We start from the raw sequence: 18,439 nt of genomic DNA on the forward strand, positions 1-18,439 counted from the left end.
CACATATAGGTGCCCCCCTTCACCCATAAGGGCAATTGTAGTGGTGTAGAATTGGGAGTAGTGAGTTTTCGGTGGGTTTTGGAGGGCTCAGCAGACAAAAAAAAGGGAGCAACAGTTAGATGTGTGCCTGGGAGCATTTATATGAAGTCCACAGCAGTGCCCCCTAGGGTGCCATCGGTAGTGGGAGAGGAGTTGAGAGGTTGGATGAAGGATGGGTTGCTGGTGGGAAGTGGTAGTTTTAAGTTGCATATGGGTTTATCTACTGTGTTGCTATATGTTAGTGCAATTGTCCTTCCACAGCCTTTGGTTCAGTAGTAAAATGTTGGGCTATTCTCTTTGTAGACATTCACGGAAGCGATGGGAACGTTTTGTACACAGTGAAAACCAACACCTTGTGAGCACAGAGGCATTGGATTTCCTTGACAAGCTCTTGCGTTATGATCATCAAGCACGGCTCACAGCTCGTGAAGCAATGGAGCACCCTTATTTCTGTACGTATGGACATAAGAGCATAAAAGTTGTTATACTAGATAAGACCAAGGGTCCATCTAGCCCAGTATCCTCTTTCCAACAATGGCCAGTCCAGTTTACAAGTACCTGACAAAGTCCCAAGATACGGCAAGATTCTATGCTGCTTAGGGATAAGGATTGGCTTTCCCCACATCTACCTTAATAATGGTTAATAGACTTTTCCTCCAGGAATTTGTCCAAACCTTTTTTTTTTTTACCCAGCTACATTAACTGCTTTTACCGCTTACTCCAGCAATGAGTTCCAGAGCTTAACTGTACATTCAATTAAAAAAAAAAAAATCTCCTATTTGTTTTAAATGTGCTACTATGCAACTTCATGCAGTGTCCCCTAATCTTTGTACTTTTTGAAAAAGTAAGCAATTGATTCACATTTACCAGTTCCACTCCATTCTGGATTTTATAAGCCTTTATCATATCTCCCCTCAGCTCTTCTCCAAGCTGAAGAGCCCTAATCTCTTTAGCCTTTTCTCATATGAGAGTTATTCCATCCCTTTAATCATTTTGGTCTCCCCTTTTTTTGTACCTTTTCCAGTTCCACTATATGTTTTTTAAGATGTGGTGACCAGAATTGTACGCAGTACTCAAGATGCAATCTCATCATGGAAAAGTTGTTGAATAGGTCAGCCTTGAACCTGTGACCTTCGGTCACGTTCTAAGAGGAGTCACTTTACATAAGAACATAAGAGTTGCCCTACTGAGTCAGAGCAATCTAGTCCAGTATCCTGTTTCCAACTGAGGGCAGTCTAGATCACAAAAAAACTGGCAAAATCCCAAAAAGTAGCAAGATTCCATGCTACTTAGCCTAGATCTGTCTTAATAATGATTTTATTAACTTTTCCTCTAGGAATTTGTCCAGATCTTTTTTTTTTTTTTTTTTAATTTTAGCAATTTTGATGACAATTCAAAAGCAACACTGTTAACCATATAAGTACAGAGGTTCAAATATCAAAACATACACTATAAAAACAATGTAATAGAGTATTTTTTTTTTAATTTTATCTCTCAGATCCAGACTCTTAATCCCCCCTCTGCCTACTACTTTATATAAAGAAAGCTTTAATTAGCAGAACAGATAACAAACACTAGTTGTACCATAAAACTTTTTATGGTTGTCCAAATCTTTTTATAAACCCAGCTACATTTGCTGGTTTTTTAACAAACCTTTATTGAAAAATACAAATACAACTGCTAATGCAATAACCAGATAGATACAGTTCGTTTTTCAATGCACTTATCTAATACAAACTCTGCTTCCCCCCCCCCCCCCCCCCCCCAACTACAAAGAAGGAACCATATTGACACTAAGGAAAAGCCCACAACACCTAATACCCAAAAGCCTCTTTCCACTGCTGATACACTCTACAGTGCCTCTCCAAAGTCCATACTCTAGACAGAGCATCGAAGAGCAGTAAGGTGGTACATATCATACCACTGGTCCAGTTTCCAAATCACCCAGTCAAGACTGGGGATCTGAATTAGTTTCCAAGTAGAGGCAAAATAACCATCCTGGCCACAGTATGCCCAAGCGGAACAACATATCCTCGCCATCTTCCAGGTGGTGCAGTTTGCGATTCAAAAGTGCAAGCTTGATACTAGGTTCTATATCCCCCTGGAGCATCTGAGAAAGCATAGCAAATACCTCCTTCCAGAAAGGTTCCAAAGTGGGCAGTCCCGCCACATATGACAGTAAGTACTCCTCCTCCCATGTCCTCTCCAACACCCACACCCATCGTGCAAAACGAACAGTGGTATAGTACCAGTGCAAGAGCACTTTATAACTATTCTCAACAATGGAGGATATATATGTTTTGTAGTTTATTTTTAATGTGTATGTTTTTATGGAAGCCACTTAGGGTATAAGCAGGTTAGAAGTGTTTAAAATAAATAAATAAATGATGGTGGAAACACGCAGCCTAGCAGTATGCTGCCAAATCTCATAAGAATATGCCATACTGGGTCAGACCTATGGTCTATCTAGCCCAGTATCCTGTTTCAAACAGTGGCCAAGCCAGGTCACAAGTACCTGGCAGAAACCCAGCAACATTCCATGCTACAAGTCCCAGGACAAGCAGTTGCTTCCCCATGTCTGTCTCAATAGCAGACTATGGACTTTTCCTCCAGGAACTTGTCTAAACCTTTTTTTTTTAACCCAGATACACTAACGGCTGTTACCACATCTTTCGGCAAAAGTTCCAGAACTTAACTATTTGTTGAGTGAAAAAATATGTTTGTTTTAAAAGTATTTCCATGTAACTTCCTTAAGTGTCCTCTAGTCTCTGTACTTTTGGAACAGTTATAGCTCAGTAATATATTTCCCTGAGCTTGGAACCATCCTCAGTACCTGCCCCTTTGGCTCTGTGCACCCAGCTCCTGCTCACCTCGGCTTCAGTGTGTCCCTTGCTTCTCTTCCAGACTTTGTGCTCTCTCCCCATAGGTTCTTAATCCCCACCTGTGAAGAAACAGTGTGTTTTAAGCCTGTAAAATGTCTTGGATATTTTCCTGTCTTAAATATGTCTGAAGTGTATTTCTTCTGTTTGGCCAGCAGACTTACTTCTGTTTCTTTTAGATGGCACACATAATAGGAAGTGCCTGTAGTGATGTAACCCATTTTTCTCCGAGGACAAGCAGGCTGCTTGTTCTCACTGATGGGTGATGTCCACGGCACCCCCTCCAATCGGAATCTTCACTAGCAAAGACGTTTGCTAGCCCTCACGCGCCGATGCGCACCGCGAATGCGCGGCCATCTTCCCGCCCGAACTGGCTCGTGTTCGTCAGTCTTCTTTTGTCCACACTCGGGACGGTCGTGTTTTGCCACCGTTTCGTGCCCCTCAGAGGACCCTCACGCGTCTTTCATGTTTTTCAAAAAAAAAAAAAGAGAGAGAACCTTTTTCCCGTATTTCTAGCTTTTTCCCAGCGTAAGTGTCCTTTCGCTTTCGGGAGCGGCTTTGTTGGCCGCCCGCACGGGTTTTTTCCCCCTTTTGTCTCGGTGCCTCGTGTCATCATCGCGAATTTTGATTTTGCCGGCGCGATTTTTCCGCCCATGACATCGAAGCCTTCCAGTGGCTTCAAGAAGTGCACCCAGTGCGCCCGGGTAATCTCGCTCACTGATAGGCACGCCTCGTATCTTCAGTGTCTGGGGGCTGGGCACCGCCCGCAGGCCTGTAGTCTTTGTGCTCTTTTGCAAAAGAGGACTCGGGTAGTGAGATTAGCCCAGTGGAACGTTCTGTTCTCCGGCGTTTCGACAGCATCTGCATCGAGAGATTCATCGGGTGCATCGGCGTCGGCAGCACCGAAGTCTTCGGAGATAGCATCGATATCGACTGCATCGAGGCGTCCTCCTCCTGCATCGTCGGTACCGAGGCTTCGGAAGAGTGCGTCAGCGTCGGTGGTACCGGGACCCCCTCTGGTGCTGATGTCGTCGGATGGTGGTGCTTCGTTTGGAGTGCAGGTGAGGGCTGTCCATTCCCCTGCTGGTGGCGGTGAGCCTTCGGGTAGGTCTCCTGCCCTGAGGGCTCCTGCGGTACAGCCCCCCCGGGATCGACCATCTTCGGCCCCGGCCCCGAGGAAACGATGTCTGGATTCAACGTCCTCCTCATCGGTACCGGGGAGCTCCGGTGACATGCTTTGCTCGAAGAAGTCGAAGAAGCATCGTCACCGGTCACCTTCCCGACTGGGTACCGGGAGCTCTGGGTCGCCGAGGGAGTCGGCACCCAGCAGGCATCAGCACCGGGAGGACCGCTCACCCTCCATTCAGGAGGTGTCGGTGCGCTCTACCTCGGACAGCCCGGTACTGCCTCCATGCCCGGAACAGATTCTGACCTCGACGCCTGCACCGGCTTCTCAGTCTTTCTCCACAGCTGCTCTGCACGAGAGTCTCTGGGCCGTTCTTCCTGGCATTCTGGAAGACCTGTTGCGCCCTTCTCCTCCGGTACCGGGGGTGTTTGCGCCACCGGTACCGTCGAGTGAGGCGACAGCTGGCCCTTTGCCCGGGGTGAGGTTTCCGGTTTCGGCTGCCTCCCAGGTGGACTCCCCAATGATGTCGGGGGAGGGAGCTTCGCCGCTGCCGGCCAGGGAGTCCACCTCTCGACGCTCCCACCGTGGCCGTGGTTCCACGGAGTCGAGACGGACACGACTTCAGACACAGATCCGTGAACTTATGTCTGATACCGATGATGAGGCCTCGTGGGAGGCAGAGGAGGACATCAGATATTTCTCTGATGAGGAGTCTGATGGCCTTCCTTCTGACCCCACTCCCTCCCCTGAAAGACAGCTTTCTCCTCCCGAGAGTCTGTCTTTCTCGGCCTTTGTCCGGGAGATGTCTACGGCCATCCCCTTCCCAGTGGTTGTGGAGGATGAGCCGAGGGCTGAAATGTTTGAGCTCTTGGACTATCCTTCTCCACCTAAGGAGGCGTCCACAGTACCCATGCATCATGTCCTGAAAAAGACATTGCTGGCGAACTGGACCAAGCCACTAACTAATCCCCACATCCCCAAAAAGATATTATCCCAATATCGGATCCATGGGGACCCAGAGCTGATGCGCACTCAGTTGCCTCACGACTCTGGTGTGGTGGATCTGGCCCTGAAGAAGGCTAAGAGTTCTAGGGAGCATGCTTTGGCGCCCCCGGGCAAAGACCCCAGAACCTTAGACTCCTTTGGGAGGAAGGCCTACCATTCGTCCATGCTCGTGGCCAAGATTCAATCTTACCAGCTCTACACGAGCATCCATATGCGGAACAATGTGCGGAAGCTCGCGGACTTGGTGGACCAGCTCCCTTCTGAGCAAGCCAAGCCGTTTCAGGAGGTGGTCAGGCAGCTGAGGGCATGTAGGAAATTCCTGGCCAGAGGGGTATTTGATACCTTTGATGTTGCGCCCAGGGCCGCTGCTCAAGGTGTGGTGATGCGCAGACTCTCATGGCTGCGTGCCTCCGACCTGGAGAATAGGATCCAGCAGCGGATTGCGGACTTCCCCTGCCGAGCGGATAACATTTTGGGGGGTAAAGTCGAACAGGTGGTAGAACAGCTCCACCAGCGGGATAACGGTTTCGACAAATTCTCCCGCCGGCAGCCTTTAGCATCTACCTCATCAGGTAGACGTCTTTATGGGGGAAAGAGGGCTGTTCCCTACTCTTCTGGTAAGCGTAGGTACAATCCTCCTTCTCGACAGCCTGCGGCCCAGGCTAAGCCCCAGCGCGCTCGCTCTCGTCAGCAGTGTGCGCCTCAGCAAGGCTCCCCAGCAAAAGCAGGGGACGAGCTTTTGACTGGCTCCAGCAGAGCATAGCCGATATCAAAGTGTCTGTGCCGGACGATCTACCGGTCGGGGGGAGGTTGAAAGTTTTTCACCAAAGGTGGCCTCTTATAACCTCCGACCAGTGGGTTCTCCAAATAGTCCGGCAAGGATACGCCCTCAATTTGGCCTCCATGCCTCCAAATTGGCCACCGGGAGCTCAGTCTTTCAGCTTCCAGCACAAGCAGGTACTTGCAGAGGAACTCTCCGCCCTTCTCAGCGCCAATGCGGTCGAGCCCGTGCCACCCGGGCAAGAAGGGCTGGGATTCTATTCCAGGTACTTCCTTGTGGAAAAGAAAACAGGGGGGATGCGTCCCATCCTAGACCTAAGGGCACTGAACAAATATCTGGTCAAGGAAAAGTTCAGGATGCTTTCCCTGGGCACCCTTCTTCCCATGATTCAGGAAAAAGATTGGCTATGCTCTCTGGACTTAAAGGATGCCTACACACACATTCCGATACTGCCAGCTCACAGACAGTATCTTCGATTCCGTCTGGGAACACGTCACTTCCAGTACTGTGTGCTACCCTTTGGGCTCGCCTCTGCGCCCAGGGTGTTCACAAAGTGTCTGGCTGTGGTAGCAGCAGCGCTCCACAGGCTTGGGGTGCACGTGTTCCCATATCTCGACGATTGGCTGGTGAAGAACACATCCAAGGCAGGAGCTCTTCAGTCCATGCAGATGACTATTCGACTCCTGGAGCTACTGGGGTTTGTGATAAATTATCCAAAGTCCCATCTTCTCCCAGTACAGAGACTCGAATTCATAGGAGCTCTGCTGGATTCTCGGACGGCTCGTGCCTACCTCCCGGAGACAAGGGCCAACAATCTGTTGTTCCTCGTCTCCCGGGTACGAGCATCCCAGCAGATCACAGCTCGGCAGATGTTGAGATTGCTCGGCCACATGGCCTCCACAGTTCATGTGACTCCCATGGCTCGTCTTCGCATGCGATCTGCTCAATGGACCCTAGCTTCCCAGTGGTTTCAGGCTGCTGGGGATCTAGAGGACGTGATCCACCTGTCCACGAGTTTTCTCAAATCCCTGCACTGGTGGACGATTTGGTCCAATTTGACTCTGGGAATTTCCAAATTCTTCAGCCGCAAAAAGTGCTGACTACTGATGCGTCTCTCCTGGGGTGGGGAGCTCATGTCGATGGACTTCACACCCAGGGAAGCTGGTCCCTCCAGGAACAAGGTCTACAGATCAATCTTCTGGAGTTACGAGCGGTCTGGAACGCTCTGAAGGCTTTCAGAGATTGGCTGTCCCACCAAATTATCCAAATTCAGACAGACAACCAGGTTGCCATGTATTATATCAACAAGCAGGGGGGCACTGGATCTCGCCCCCTGTGTCAGGAGGCCATCAGCATGTGGCTGTGGGCTCGCCGTTACGGCATGTTTCTCCAAGCCACATATCTGGCAGGCGTAAACAACAGTTTGGCCGACAGGTTGAGCAGGATTATGCAACCTCACGCGGAGTAGTGCGCCGGATCTTTCAAGTGTAGGGCACCCCCTTGGTAGATCTCTTCGCATCGAGCCAACCACAAGGTCCCTCAGTTCTGTTCCAGACTTCAGGCCCACGGCTGACTGGCATCGGATGCCTTCCTCCTGGATTGGGGGGAAGGCCTGTTGTATGCTTATCCTCCCATACCTCTGATGGGGAAGACTTTGTTGAAACTCAGGCAAGACCGAGGCACCATGATTCTGATTGCTCCTTTTTGGCCGCGTCAGATCTGGTTCCCTCTTCTTCTGGAATTGTCCTCCGAAGAACCGTGGAGATTGGAGTGTTTTCCGACCCTCATCACCCAGAACGAAGGGGCGCTTCTGCATCCCAACCTCCAGTCCCTGGCTCTCATGACCTGGATGTTGAGAGCGTAGACTTTGCCTCTTTGGGTCTGTCGGAGGGTATCTCCCGTGTCTTGCTTGCTTCCAGGAAAGATTCCACTAAGAGGAGTTATTTCTTTTTATGGAGGAGGTTTGCCGTCTGGTGTGACAGCAAGGCCTTAGATCCTCACTCTTGTCCTACACAGACCCTGCTTGACTACCTTCTGCACTTGTCTGAGTCTGGTCTCAAGACCAACTCTGTAAGGGTTCACCTTAGCGCAATCAGTGCATACCATTACTGTGTGGAAGGTAAGCCGATCTCGGGACAGACTTTAGTTGTTTGCTTTATGAGAGGTTTGCTTCTGTCAAAGCCCCCCATCAAACCTCCTACAGTGTCATGGGATCTCAATGTCGTTCTCACCCAGCTGATGAAACCTCCTTTCGAGCCACTGAATTCTTGCCATCTGAAGTACTTGACCTGGAAGGTCATTTTCTTGGTGGCAGTAACTTCAGCTCGTAGAGTCAGTGAGCTTCAAGCCCTAGTAGCTCATGCTCCTTATACCAAATTTCATCATAATAGAGTAGTCCTCCGCACTCACCCTAAGTTCTTGCCAAAGGTGGTGTCTGAGTTCCATCTGAACCAGTCAATTGTCTTGCCAACATTCTTTTCCCGTCCTCATTCCTGCCCTGCTGAACGTCAGCTGCACACATTGGACTGCAAAAGAGCATTGGCCTTCTATCTGGAGCGGACACAGCCCAACAGACAGTCCGCCCAAATGTTTGTTTCTTTTGATCCCAACAGGAGGGGAGTGGCTGTGGGGAAACGCACCATATCCAGTTGGCTAGCAGATTGCATTTCCTTCACTTACGCCCAGGCTGGGCTGGCTCTTGAGGGTCATGTCACGGCTCACAATGTTAGAGCCATGGCAGCGTCAGTGGCCCACTTGAAGTCAGCCACTATTGAAGAGATCTGCAAAGCTGCGACGTGGTCATCTGTCCACACATTCTCATCTCATTACTGCCTGCAACAGGATACCCGACGCGACAGTCGGTTCGGGCAGTCGGTGCTTCAGAATCTGTTTGGGGTTTGAATCCAACTCCACCCCCCTAGGCCCATTTTTTATTCTGTTCCAGGCTACACTCTCAGTTAGTTGAATAAGATGTTAGGTCAATCTCAGTTATGTCCTCGCCGTTGCGAGGCCCAATTGACCATGTTTGTTGTTCTGAGTGAGCCTGGGGGCTAGGGATACCCCATCAGTGAGAACAAGCAGCCTGCTTGTCCTCGGAGAAAGCGAATGCTACATACCTGTAGAAGGTATTCTCCGAGGACAGCAGGCTGATTGTTCTCACAAACCGACCCGCCTCCCCTTTGGAGTTGTGTCTTCTCTTGTCTTTGTCTTGCTACATACGGGACTGACGAACACGAGCCGGTTCGGGCGGGAAGACGGGCGAGGGCTAGCAAACGTCTTTGCTAGTGAAGATTCCGATTGGAGGGGGTGCCGTGGACGTCACCCATCAATGAGAACAATCAGCCTGCTGTCCTCGGAGAATACCTTCTACAGGTATGTAGCATTCGCTTTATTTGAAATTTGACTGTTCTGGGCTCTGATTTGCCTGGCGTTTGAAATTATTCAGCAGATGCTGGCTGTTGCTTCAGTTTCAGCCTGGGAGGAAAGAGAGATCTTTGCTGAGGCTCAGTGAATTATATGTCCTGACCTTACCAGGTACTATTTAGACAGTATGTAGATGTTTACTTGGAGGGGCATAATCGATCAGGGCGTCCTCGCAAAGGGGCGGGGAAACCCGTATTATCGAAACAGGATGGGCGGCCATCTTTCTTTTCGATAATACGGTTGGGGACACCCAAATCATGGTTGTCCTTAGAGATGGTCGTCCCCGGTTTTCGGCGATAATGGAAACTGAGGACGCCCATCTCAGAAATGACCAAATCCAAGCCATTTGGTTGTGGGAGGAGCCAGCATTCGCAGTGCACTGGTTCCCCTCACATGCCAGGACACCAACCAGGCACCCTAGGGGGCACTGCAGTGGACTTCAGAAAAAGCTCCCAGGTACATATGTCCCTTACCTTAACATAGCCCTTAGGGATGAAGGGGGAGGCATTTAGATCTGGGTACAGTGGGTTTCTGGTGGGTTTTGGAGGGCTCTCATTCACCACCACAAGTGTAACAGGTAGGGGGGGATGAGCCTAGGTCCGCCTGCCTGAAGTGCACTGCAGTACCCACTGAAACTGCTCCAGGGACCTGCATACTGCTGTCATGGAGCTGGGTATGACATTTGAGGCTGACATAGAGGCTGGCAAAAAAAAAAAAAAAAAATTTTAAGTTTTATTTTTAGGGTGGGAGGGGGTTGATGACCACTGGGGGAGTAAGGGGAGGTCATAAGAAAAAATGGGCCAAGTAAAGGCCAAATGCTCGTCAGGGACGCCCTTCTTTTTTCCATTATCAGCCGAGGACGCCCATCTCTTAAGCACGCCCCAGTCCCGCCATCGCTAAGCTGCCGACACGCCCCCATGAGCTTTGGTCGTCCCCGCGATGGAAAGCAGTTGAGGACGCCCAAAATCGGCTTTCGATTATGCCAATTTGGGCAACCCTGAGAGAAGAACGCCCATCTCCCGATTTGTGTCAGAAGATAGGTGCCCTTCTCTTTCGAAAATAAGCCTTTTAATTTTCTAATTGATCCATTTTTCAGTTACGTGTTGCTGTTTGCACATTTGTTTTGTCCACTGTTTCAAGTTCTGAGAATAAACACATTTGTTTGTTCGTTCTGCCTGTATGGACTAATAGAGAATCCTGGTGGTTTGTGTGTTGGGTTGGGAGTGCTTTCTGGAAACTGGGGGACCACTGGAAGTGTGGCCCCAGTAACCTAGAAATCACTGGGGATAATTTGAGAGCGAGAGACTCGCCCAGAGGCGGTTGTTAACCAATTGGTGGGATGAGGGTGCTAGTGTAGAGCATAAGCAGCAGGTGAAGACGGACCAGAGCTGTGCTGGGGATAGACCTTCTAAGTGGCCACGGGGTAACCCCAGGTGGGTGGCTAGGTGTTTCGTGACACCACCCTAGGACTGTTTACCTCCTAAAATAATATGTTCCTTAATTCACATCAGGCTTACCTACTTCCCCCCCCCCCCTTAAAAACAGCAGTGGCCTACCAGGAGCTGACTAAAGAAGCCGTGAAGGGAATATTGGGTTTTGGACTGCAGTGTTCATATTTCTTTGAGCGTTTAATGCTGTGATCTGTTTGTATCCTACAGATCCAGTATCAAAAGATCAACAAAGGACTGGGGCCAGCACAGGCATGTCAGCTGGGAATACCCCTGTCAGCTCCTCCAGTATGTTAGCAGGTATGTACCAGTATTATAGCTCTTAAAGTAAAAGGGTTGACTGCACATAAAGGGTAGATTTAATCCATTTGTTAGGGAGAAACATGGCAACAAGGTATTTCAAATAAAGAGATCCTTAATGTAAAGGTTAGGCAAGTATTATAGAAAATAAAACAAGATTCCCAGTTAGTCCCCCCCCCCCTTTGATATTCATCTTGCAGCAGTCAGCATTTCATAAAATGCTAGCTGCCACAGATGTTTTGTGCCTGGAAATTCAATGCTAGGCCATACCCAGGTACTGGCACAGAACATCTGGGTATAAAGCAGCCATCGGCACTTAGCCAGGTACCGGTGATATTCAGACCAGTATCCGAATACTGGCACTGGATATCTGGATGTAAAACAGCTATTGGCACTTAGCCAGGTATCAGCAATATTCAGACAAGTATACAGATCCCAGCACAGAATATCTGGGTGTAAAGCAATCATCAACACTTAGCCACATACCAGCGATATTCAGACCAGTACCCGGATCCAGCGTAGAACATCCTGGTGTAAAGCAATCATCGGCACCTAGCCAGGTACTGGTGATATTAAGACCGGTACCTGGATACCGGCACAGAATATGCTACTATTACAATTTTTTTTTTTTTTTTTGGTACCCCGCGCTTTCCCACTCATGGCAGGCTCAATGCAGCTTAGGTACTTATTTGTACCTGGGGCAATGGAGGGTTAAGTGACTTGCCCAGAGTCACAAGGAGCTGCCTGTGCCTGCAGTGGGAATCGAACCCAGTTCCCCAGGACCAAAGTCCACCACTCTAACCACTAGGCCACTCCTCCATTCACTTATTTCTATAGCGCTACTAGATATATGTAGCACTGTACACTGGACATGAAGAAACTGTCCCTGTTCGATAGAGCTTACAATCTAATTAGGACAGACAAACAGGACAATAAGGCATAAGGGAATTACTAAGGTAGGAGTGATAAAACATAGGTACTGAACAAGTGAGTAAGGATTAGGAGTTAAATGCAGGGTCAAAAAGGTAGGTTTTTAGCCTAGATTTGAAGACTGCCAGAGATGGAGCTTAATGTACTGGCTCAGGAAGTCTATTCCAGGCATATGGTGCAGCAAGAATGGAGTCTGGAGTTAGCAGTGGAGGAGAAGGATGCAGGTAAGAGAGATTTACTCAGTGAACAGAGTTCCCGGGGAGGAGTGTAGGGAGAGATAAGAATGGAGAAGTACTGAGGAGCTGCAGAGTGAATGCACTTGTAAGTCAATAAGAGGAGTTTGAACTGTATGCAGAAATGGATAGGGAGCCAATGAAGGTACTTGAGGAATGGACTATGAGCATAATGACACTGGCAAATTTCAGTCGTGCAGCAGAATTTTGAACAGATTGAAGGGGAGAGAGATGGCTTAGTGGGAGACCTGTGAGAAGCAAGTTGCAATAGTCCAAGCAAGAGGTGATAAGAGTGTGGATAAGGGTTCTGGTAATGTGTTCAGAATGGAAGGGACAGATTTTGGTGATATCATACAGAAAGAAAGAACAGATTTTAGCAGGCTATTGAGTATGTGCAGAGAAGGAGAGAGAGGAATCGAAGATGACCCCCAAGGTTACGAGCTGATGAGACCGGATGAGAGGGTTTAAAGAAGCCATTGGCACTTAGCCATGTATCAGTGATATTCAGACCAGTACCCAGATAAAGTTAACACAGACTCTTGTCCTCTTTTTAAGAAGACCGTTATCCAGTTATTGGACTGAATATTACTGCTAACTGGATAACTCTCAGCTCTGCCTTAGCTCCACCCTGACATATTGTATAAAAGATATCTGTAAAATCATCCAGGAAAAGCTGTGTGTACTAGATAGCAGGTGTTAATGTGTGCATGTACTTAGGAAACTGGTGTAACATGTGCATAAGCCGTTTTATAGAATTACTCTTTGTGAAACGGCAATCAAGGGTTGTTTGTGGGCCTGCACAATAGCACAGCCAGATAAAGCTATAAAAATGAAACAAGTGCTTTATTACCAGAAACCTGAGGCCTGTTACGTCACAGGGCCAGTAACAAAAGATGAAGTCTCAATAGTTCAGATAAAACAGTCTTAACCAAGGCCTGTGGCTGAGTTTCCAGGTCTGGCTCCAGTGTTCTGTATACTCCCTCACATACCCTCCCCTCAGTGTTCTGTATACTCCCTCACATACCCTCCCCTCAGTGTTCTGTATACTCCCTCACATACCCTCCCCTCAGTGTTCTGTATACTCCCTCACATACCCTCCCCTCAGTGTTCTGTATACTCCCTCACATACCCTCCCCTCAGTGTTCTGTATACTCCCTCACATACCCTCCCCTCAGCTCAACACTGCCCGGTCGAGTGCCTGCCATATCAGGGTCCACCTCCTGAAACAAAATCAGCATTAGCATGGTTTCAACCCGCCTGATGTCTCATCTGATAGCTAAAGGGCTGGAGGCTACGGAACCAGCGTATGATGCGCACATTTTCTATGTGAAGGCATCCACTGAAGGGGTTGATGGTTGGCAACCAGCCGGAAGTGTCTCCCCAATAAATAATAATGGAATGTTTCCAGGGCCCACTTGGCAGCTAGTGCCTCCTCAATCACCGCATAATTATTCTCTCTCAGGAACATCTTCCAGCTAATGTATACCACTGGGTGCTGTTCCCTGTCCAGTTCCTGGACCAGAATGACCCCTAGGCCAACCTCTGATGCATTGGTCTGCGGCCCTGAGCAAATATCCCTCTTCAGGGTTTTGAAGGCAACATATATCTACATATATCTCTTCAGTCCAGTGTATCCTTTCTGGAGTCGCCTTGTGTAGGAAACGGGTTAGCAGTTCTGCTTTCTCAAAGACCCCTGGAATAAACCAGCAGTAATAACCAATGAGGCCAAGGAAGGCTCGTACATGTTTCTTTGTCTGTGGTACTGGCACCTGAGAGACTGCCTCTACCTTCTGGATCTGGGGTCTCGCTTGTCCTTTCCCAACCAAGTACCCCAGATACTGGACTTCTTGTCTACTACTACTACTATTTAGCATTTTTATAGCGCTACAAGGCTTACGCAGCGCTGCACAAACATAGAAGAAAGACATTCCCTGCTCAAAGAGCTTACAATCTAATAGACAAAAATAAAGTAAGCAAATCAAATCAATTAATGTGTACAGGAAGGAGGAGAGGAGGGTAAGTGGAGGCAAGTGGTTACGAGTCAAAAGCAATGTTAAAGAGGTGGGCTTTCAGTCTAGATTTAAAGGTGGCCAAGGATGGGGCAAGACGTAGGGGCTCAGGAAGTTTATTCCAGGCATAGGGTGCAGCGAGACAGAAGGCACGAAGTCTGGAGTTGGCAGTAGTGGAGAAGGGAACAGATAAGAAGGATTTATCCATGGAGCGGAGTGCACGGGAAGGGGTGTAGGGAAAGACGAGTGTGGAGAGATACTGGGGAGCAGCAGAGTGAGTACATTTATAGGTTAGTAGAAGAAGTTTGAACAGGATGCGAAAACGGATAGGGAGCCAGTGAAGCGACTTGAGGAGAGGGGTAGTATGATTAAAGCGACCCTGGTGTAAGACGAGACGGGCAGCAGAGTTTTGAACCGATTGGAGAGGGGAGAGGTAACTAAGTGGGAAGCCAGCAAGAAGCAGATTGCAGTAGTCTAAACGAGAGGTGACAAGGGTGTGGATGAGGGTTTTGGTAGAGTTCTCAGAAAGAAAGGGGCGGATTTTACAGATGTTGTAAAGAAAGAAATGACAGGTCTTGGCGATCTGCTGGATATGAGCAGAGACGGAGAGAGAAGTCAAAGATGACCCCAAGGTTTCGAGCTGAGGAGATAGGAAGAACGAGAGAGCCATCAACAGAAATAAAAAACAGGGGGAGTGGGGAGGTGGGTTTGGGGGGTTTGTCCTCCGAAGAAGCATTTTTTAGGATTCGGTATTAGTCCAGCGGTCATAGACTATCCAGTACTACTGCTACCTGGATGAGATGGGTCCTCCAGTCCTTACTGTAGATGACAGTCTCATCTAAGGAGCCGCGTAGTCTCCGTTCGGTTTAAGTAGACAGTCCATGAGGTGCTGCAAGGTAGCTGGAGCCCCATGAATGCCAAACAGCAACACTATGACCTGGAACAATCCCTGGGGTGTGGAAAAGGATATCTTCTCTGGCAGCCAAGGTGAGGGGTACCTTCCAATATCCTTTGGTCTGATAAAAGGTCAACATGAATTGGGCTCCTCCCAGTCGCTGGATGAGTTTGACTTCCCTCAGCATTGGCTAGGCCTCTAGTTTGGAGAATGTGTTCACCTTCCAGAAATCAATACAAAACCGGATACTCCTGTCCAGCTTTGACACCAGTACAATGGGAAATGACCAGTTACTGGTGAACTCCTCGATAACACCCAGTTTGAGCATTTCAGCAACCTCCTTTGCCACAGCCTGCTGTTGGGCTTTTGGAATCTGATATGGGTGTTGCCAAACTACCAGTCCTAGCTCGATGAGAATGCTGAGTTGCAAGGTGGTTGCAGCCTGGCAGTCCAGAGAACACATCCTGATTCTGGCATACCAACTGCTGTAGGTTTGCCTTCTGCAAGATGGAGAGCTGGTTGCCAATTGGAACTTGCAAGGGCCCGGCCTCTGTCGGGGCCTCTGTTGGGTTCTCTGGCCCAGATTCTTCTCTTTGGACTAGTGTTGCAGACATGGGGACCCACTTCTTCAACAAATTAATTGTGAAGATCTTTGCCTTGTCCTTCTGCCTGTGCCCTTTTGAAATTCCCTGTGGCTCCTTCGCTACTTTATTCAGATAGGCTGTCTAAAGGGTCTGGGGTGTTCAGATGCCATCTTCTCCAGGCTCTGGATCTCCATCCACTGCAGCTCCTAGATTTAGAGAGCAATGTAGTTTCTCTAATCGTCTCTAGCAGCGGGGTTTCGGCAACTTTGGGTCTTTGGTATACAAGTCAGGGTCCTCCAGCGGGAAGATCTCAGGGAAGGACTTCTCTTTCTTTGGGCCAGCTATCAGCTGAGCCCAGATGGCACTGAAATTTGGGAAATCTTGGCCCAAAACTACTGGGTAAGGTAGCCAAGGCAAGACTGCGAATTCTAGCAGAGTTTGCCCTACAGGTGTTTTAAAGGATACTTAGGCTGTCGGAAATTGCCTCTGGTCAACATGTGCGAATGCCAGGGTCACAGTCCACTTGTAATTCAATTGCAGACTATTGAGTATCTCTTTCTGAACAAGGGTCTTAACATTGCCAGAGTCCACTAGTTCTTGGCATGGATGTCCTTCCAGCTCAATTTGTAATACACAATTTCTGCTACGCAAAATCGCAGTCGTGTGTGGTTGCTAAATTCACATCCATGGCATCTTCAGTTGGATCCTGGCAGACCCTAGCTATATGACCTCTTCCCCCACACTTGAAACAGGTGGGTGAGTATGGATCCTGCAACCAGGGTTAAAGGTGTGCATTACGTTCATGGGGGCTCCAACACCTTCCACAGAAACCCCGGGGTGGAGGGTGTTTTCTGATCCCTCTGGTTGTCCTGTCCATCTTTTTATTTTCTCTTTTCGTCCCAGTACTTTCAGCCTGCTTCTTATCTTTATAGAGTTCTAACTCTGGTTGGGCTTCATAGAAGGCTTTGGCCGCTTCTAAAGTATACACGGGGGTCAATTTAGGGTGCCGCTTCACCCACTGTTTCGTAGGCGGGGTAACCCTTCAAGGAACTGCTCCAGGAGGATGACTGTTGCAATCTTCGGGCCCATCTTGCCTTCTGGTTGCAGCCATCTCCAGGCCCCCTCCTTGAGTCGGTAGAAGAAACAGGGAGTTTTCTTTAACTTGCAGGAACCCCTTCCGGAAACACTGCCTGTAGGCCTCTTGGGTGCAAGCCCGCTCACTCCAAAATGGCAGCTTTTACTTCCGCTTAGGTGCCGTCGCACTGGCATTGACATCTTGGAATGTCATCTGGCTTCTACCAGTCAGTAAATTCCCTAGATACGCTGTCTATGATGCTTCTGGCCAACCAGCAAGGCGGGTGGTTCTTTTGAAATTGGTCAGGAAATAGTCTGCATCGTCCTCCAGTACCATCTTCAGTAATACCGAACTGGGTCAGGGAGCTCTACTGATCTTCCAGAAATCTTTGGGAGGCTTGCTGGTGCTAACAGCCACAGATGTTTTGTGCCTGTAAATTCAATGCCAGGCTGTACCCAGATACCGGCACGGAATATCTGGGTGTAAAGCAGCCATTGGCATTTAGCCTGGTACCAGTGATATTCAAACCAGTACCCGGATACCGGCACAGAATACCTGGGTGTAAAGCAGCCATAGACACTTAACCAGGTACCGGCAATATTCAGACTAGTACCCGAGGCAACATGATTTCACTGGAGGCAGGTCTTGTCAGACGAATATGATTTATGTCACAGTCCCAGGCTTTAAACAAACAGTCACGAACTCTGGAACAACGTGAGCCCTTGGCCTACTGTCGTCGAGCGGCAGCAGGAGGCAAAACCCCCCAAGCAAGACTGGACTAACAAGCTTGGCTTGGTTGGAACCAAATGCTAGAACAAACTTGGCTTGACAGGAACCGGATGCAGGACTGGACTTGGCTTGACTGGAACCGAATTCAGGATACTAAAACAAGCTTGGCAGGAACAGGATTCAGGATATTTAAGCAGGATTCATGATTTTCAAACAAGCTTGGCAAGAATAGGATTAAGGATACTGGAACCGGATTCAGGATACTCAAACAAGCTTGGCAGGAACAGAAGCTGAAAGCACACAGGGCAGAGACAAGCAGGGCGGGGACTGGAGCTGAAGACAAGCAGGGCAGACACAAGCAGGATACAAAGCTGACCCACACAGACAAACAACAGAACTAAGGCTGAAGCTAAGGTAGAGGGGACTAGAACAAGCAAGGCAGACTAGGCAGGACACAATGCTGACCCACACAGACAAACAACAGAACTATGGCTGAAGGCTGAACCTAGCACACAAACAGACCAAGAAGAACAGAAGCAGAAGTGCACACAGGCATCCTAAACAAGGAATCAAGACAGAAGTGCACACAGGCTGTGAACAAAGCAACAAGAAATCAAGGCAGAAGTGCCCACAGGCACACAGACAATAAACAAAGCAACAAGAAATCAAGGCAGGAGTGCCCACAGGCACACAGACAATAAACAAGGCAGACAATAAACAAGGCAGAAGTGCTTCACTGCACACAGACTAACCTGGAGACCTTTGGCATTGCAAAGGCACTGAATGAAAGTGCACCACTTCCTTATAAACAGGACAGAGGCAGGAAATACACACTGAACCCCAAAGTGAGGCTTGAAACACAGAGGAAGTGGAAACCCTACAGGACAGAGGCAGGAAACACACAGGAAAGAAATAACCATGCAGACAGTAGCCAGCTCAGCAGCTGACCATCAGAAATAAGGTGAGTCAGAGAGGGATCACGA

General features: G+C 48.7%; 1 protein-coding gene across 2 annotated transcripts in view; it reads left to right on the forward strand.

The window, feature by feature from the left end:
• The window catches only part of LOC115481564 (casein kinase II subunit alpha-like), a 203,073-nt gene that overhangs the window by 175,357 nt on the left and 9,277 nt on the right, over window positions 1-18,439 (forward strand). For both annotated transcript variants that reach the window (XM_030220817.1, XM_030220808.1), the window contains 2 exons: window positions 343-491; window positions 10,912-11,001. In XM_030220817.1, coding sequence (XP_030076677.1) covers window positions 343-491; window positions 10,912-11,001 — 239 coding nt within the window. The remainder of the gene's footprint in view (window positions 1-342; window positions 492-10,911; window positions 11,002-18,439) is intronic.

The sequence above is a fragment of the Microcaecilia unicolor genome, chromosome 1 (assembly GCF_901765095.1).
Source record: "Microcaecilia unicolor chromosome 1, aMicUni1.1, whole genome shotgun sequence".
NCBI classification, from domain to species: domain Eukaryota; kingdom Metazoa; phylum Chordata; class Amphibia; order Gymnophiona; family Siphonopidae; genus Microcaecilia; species Microcaecilia unicolor.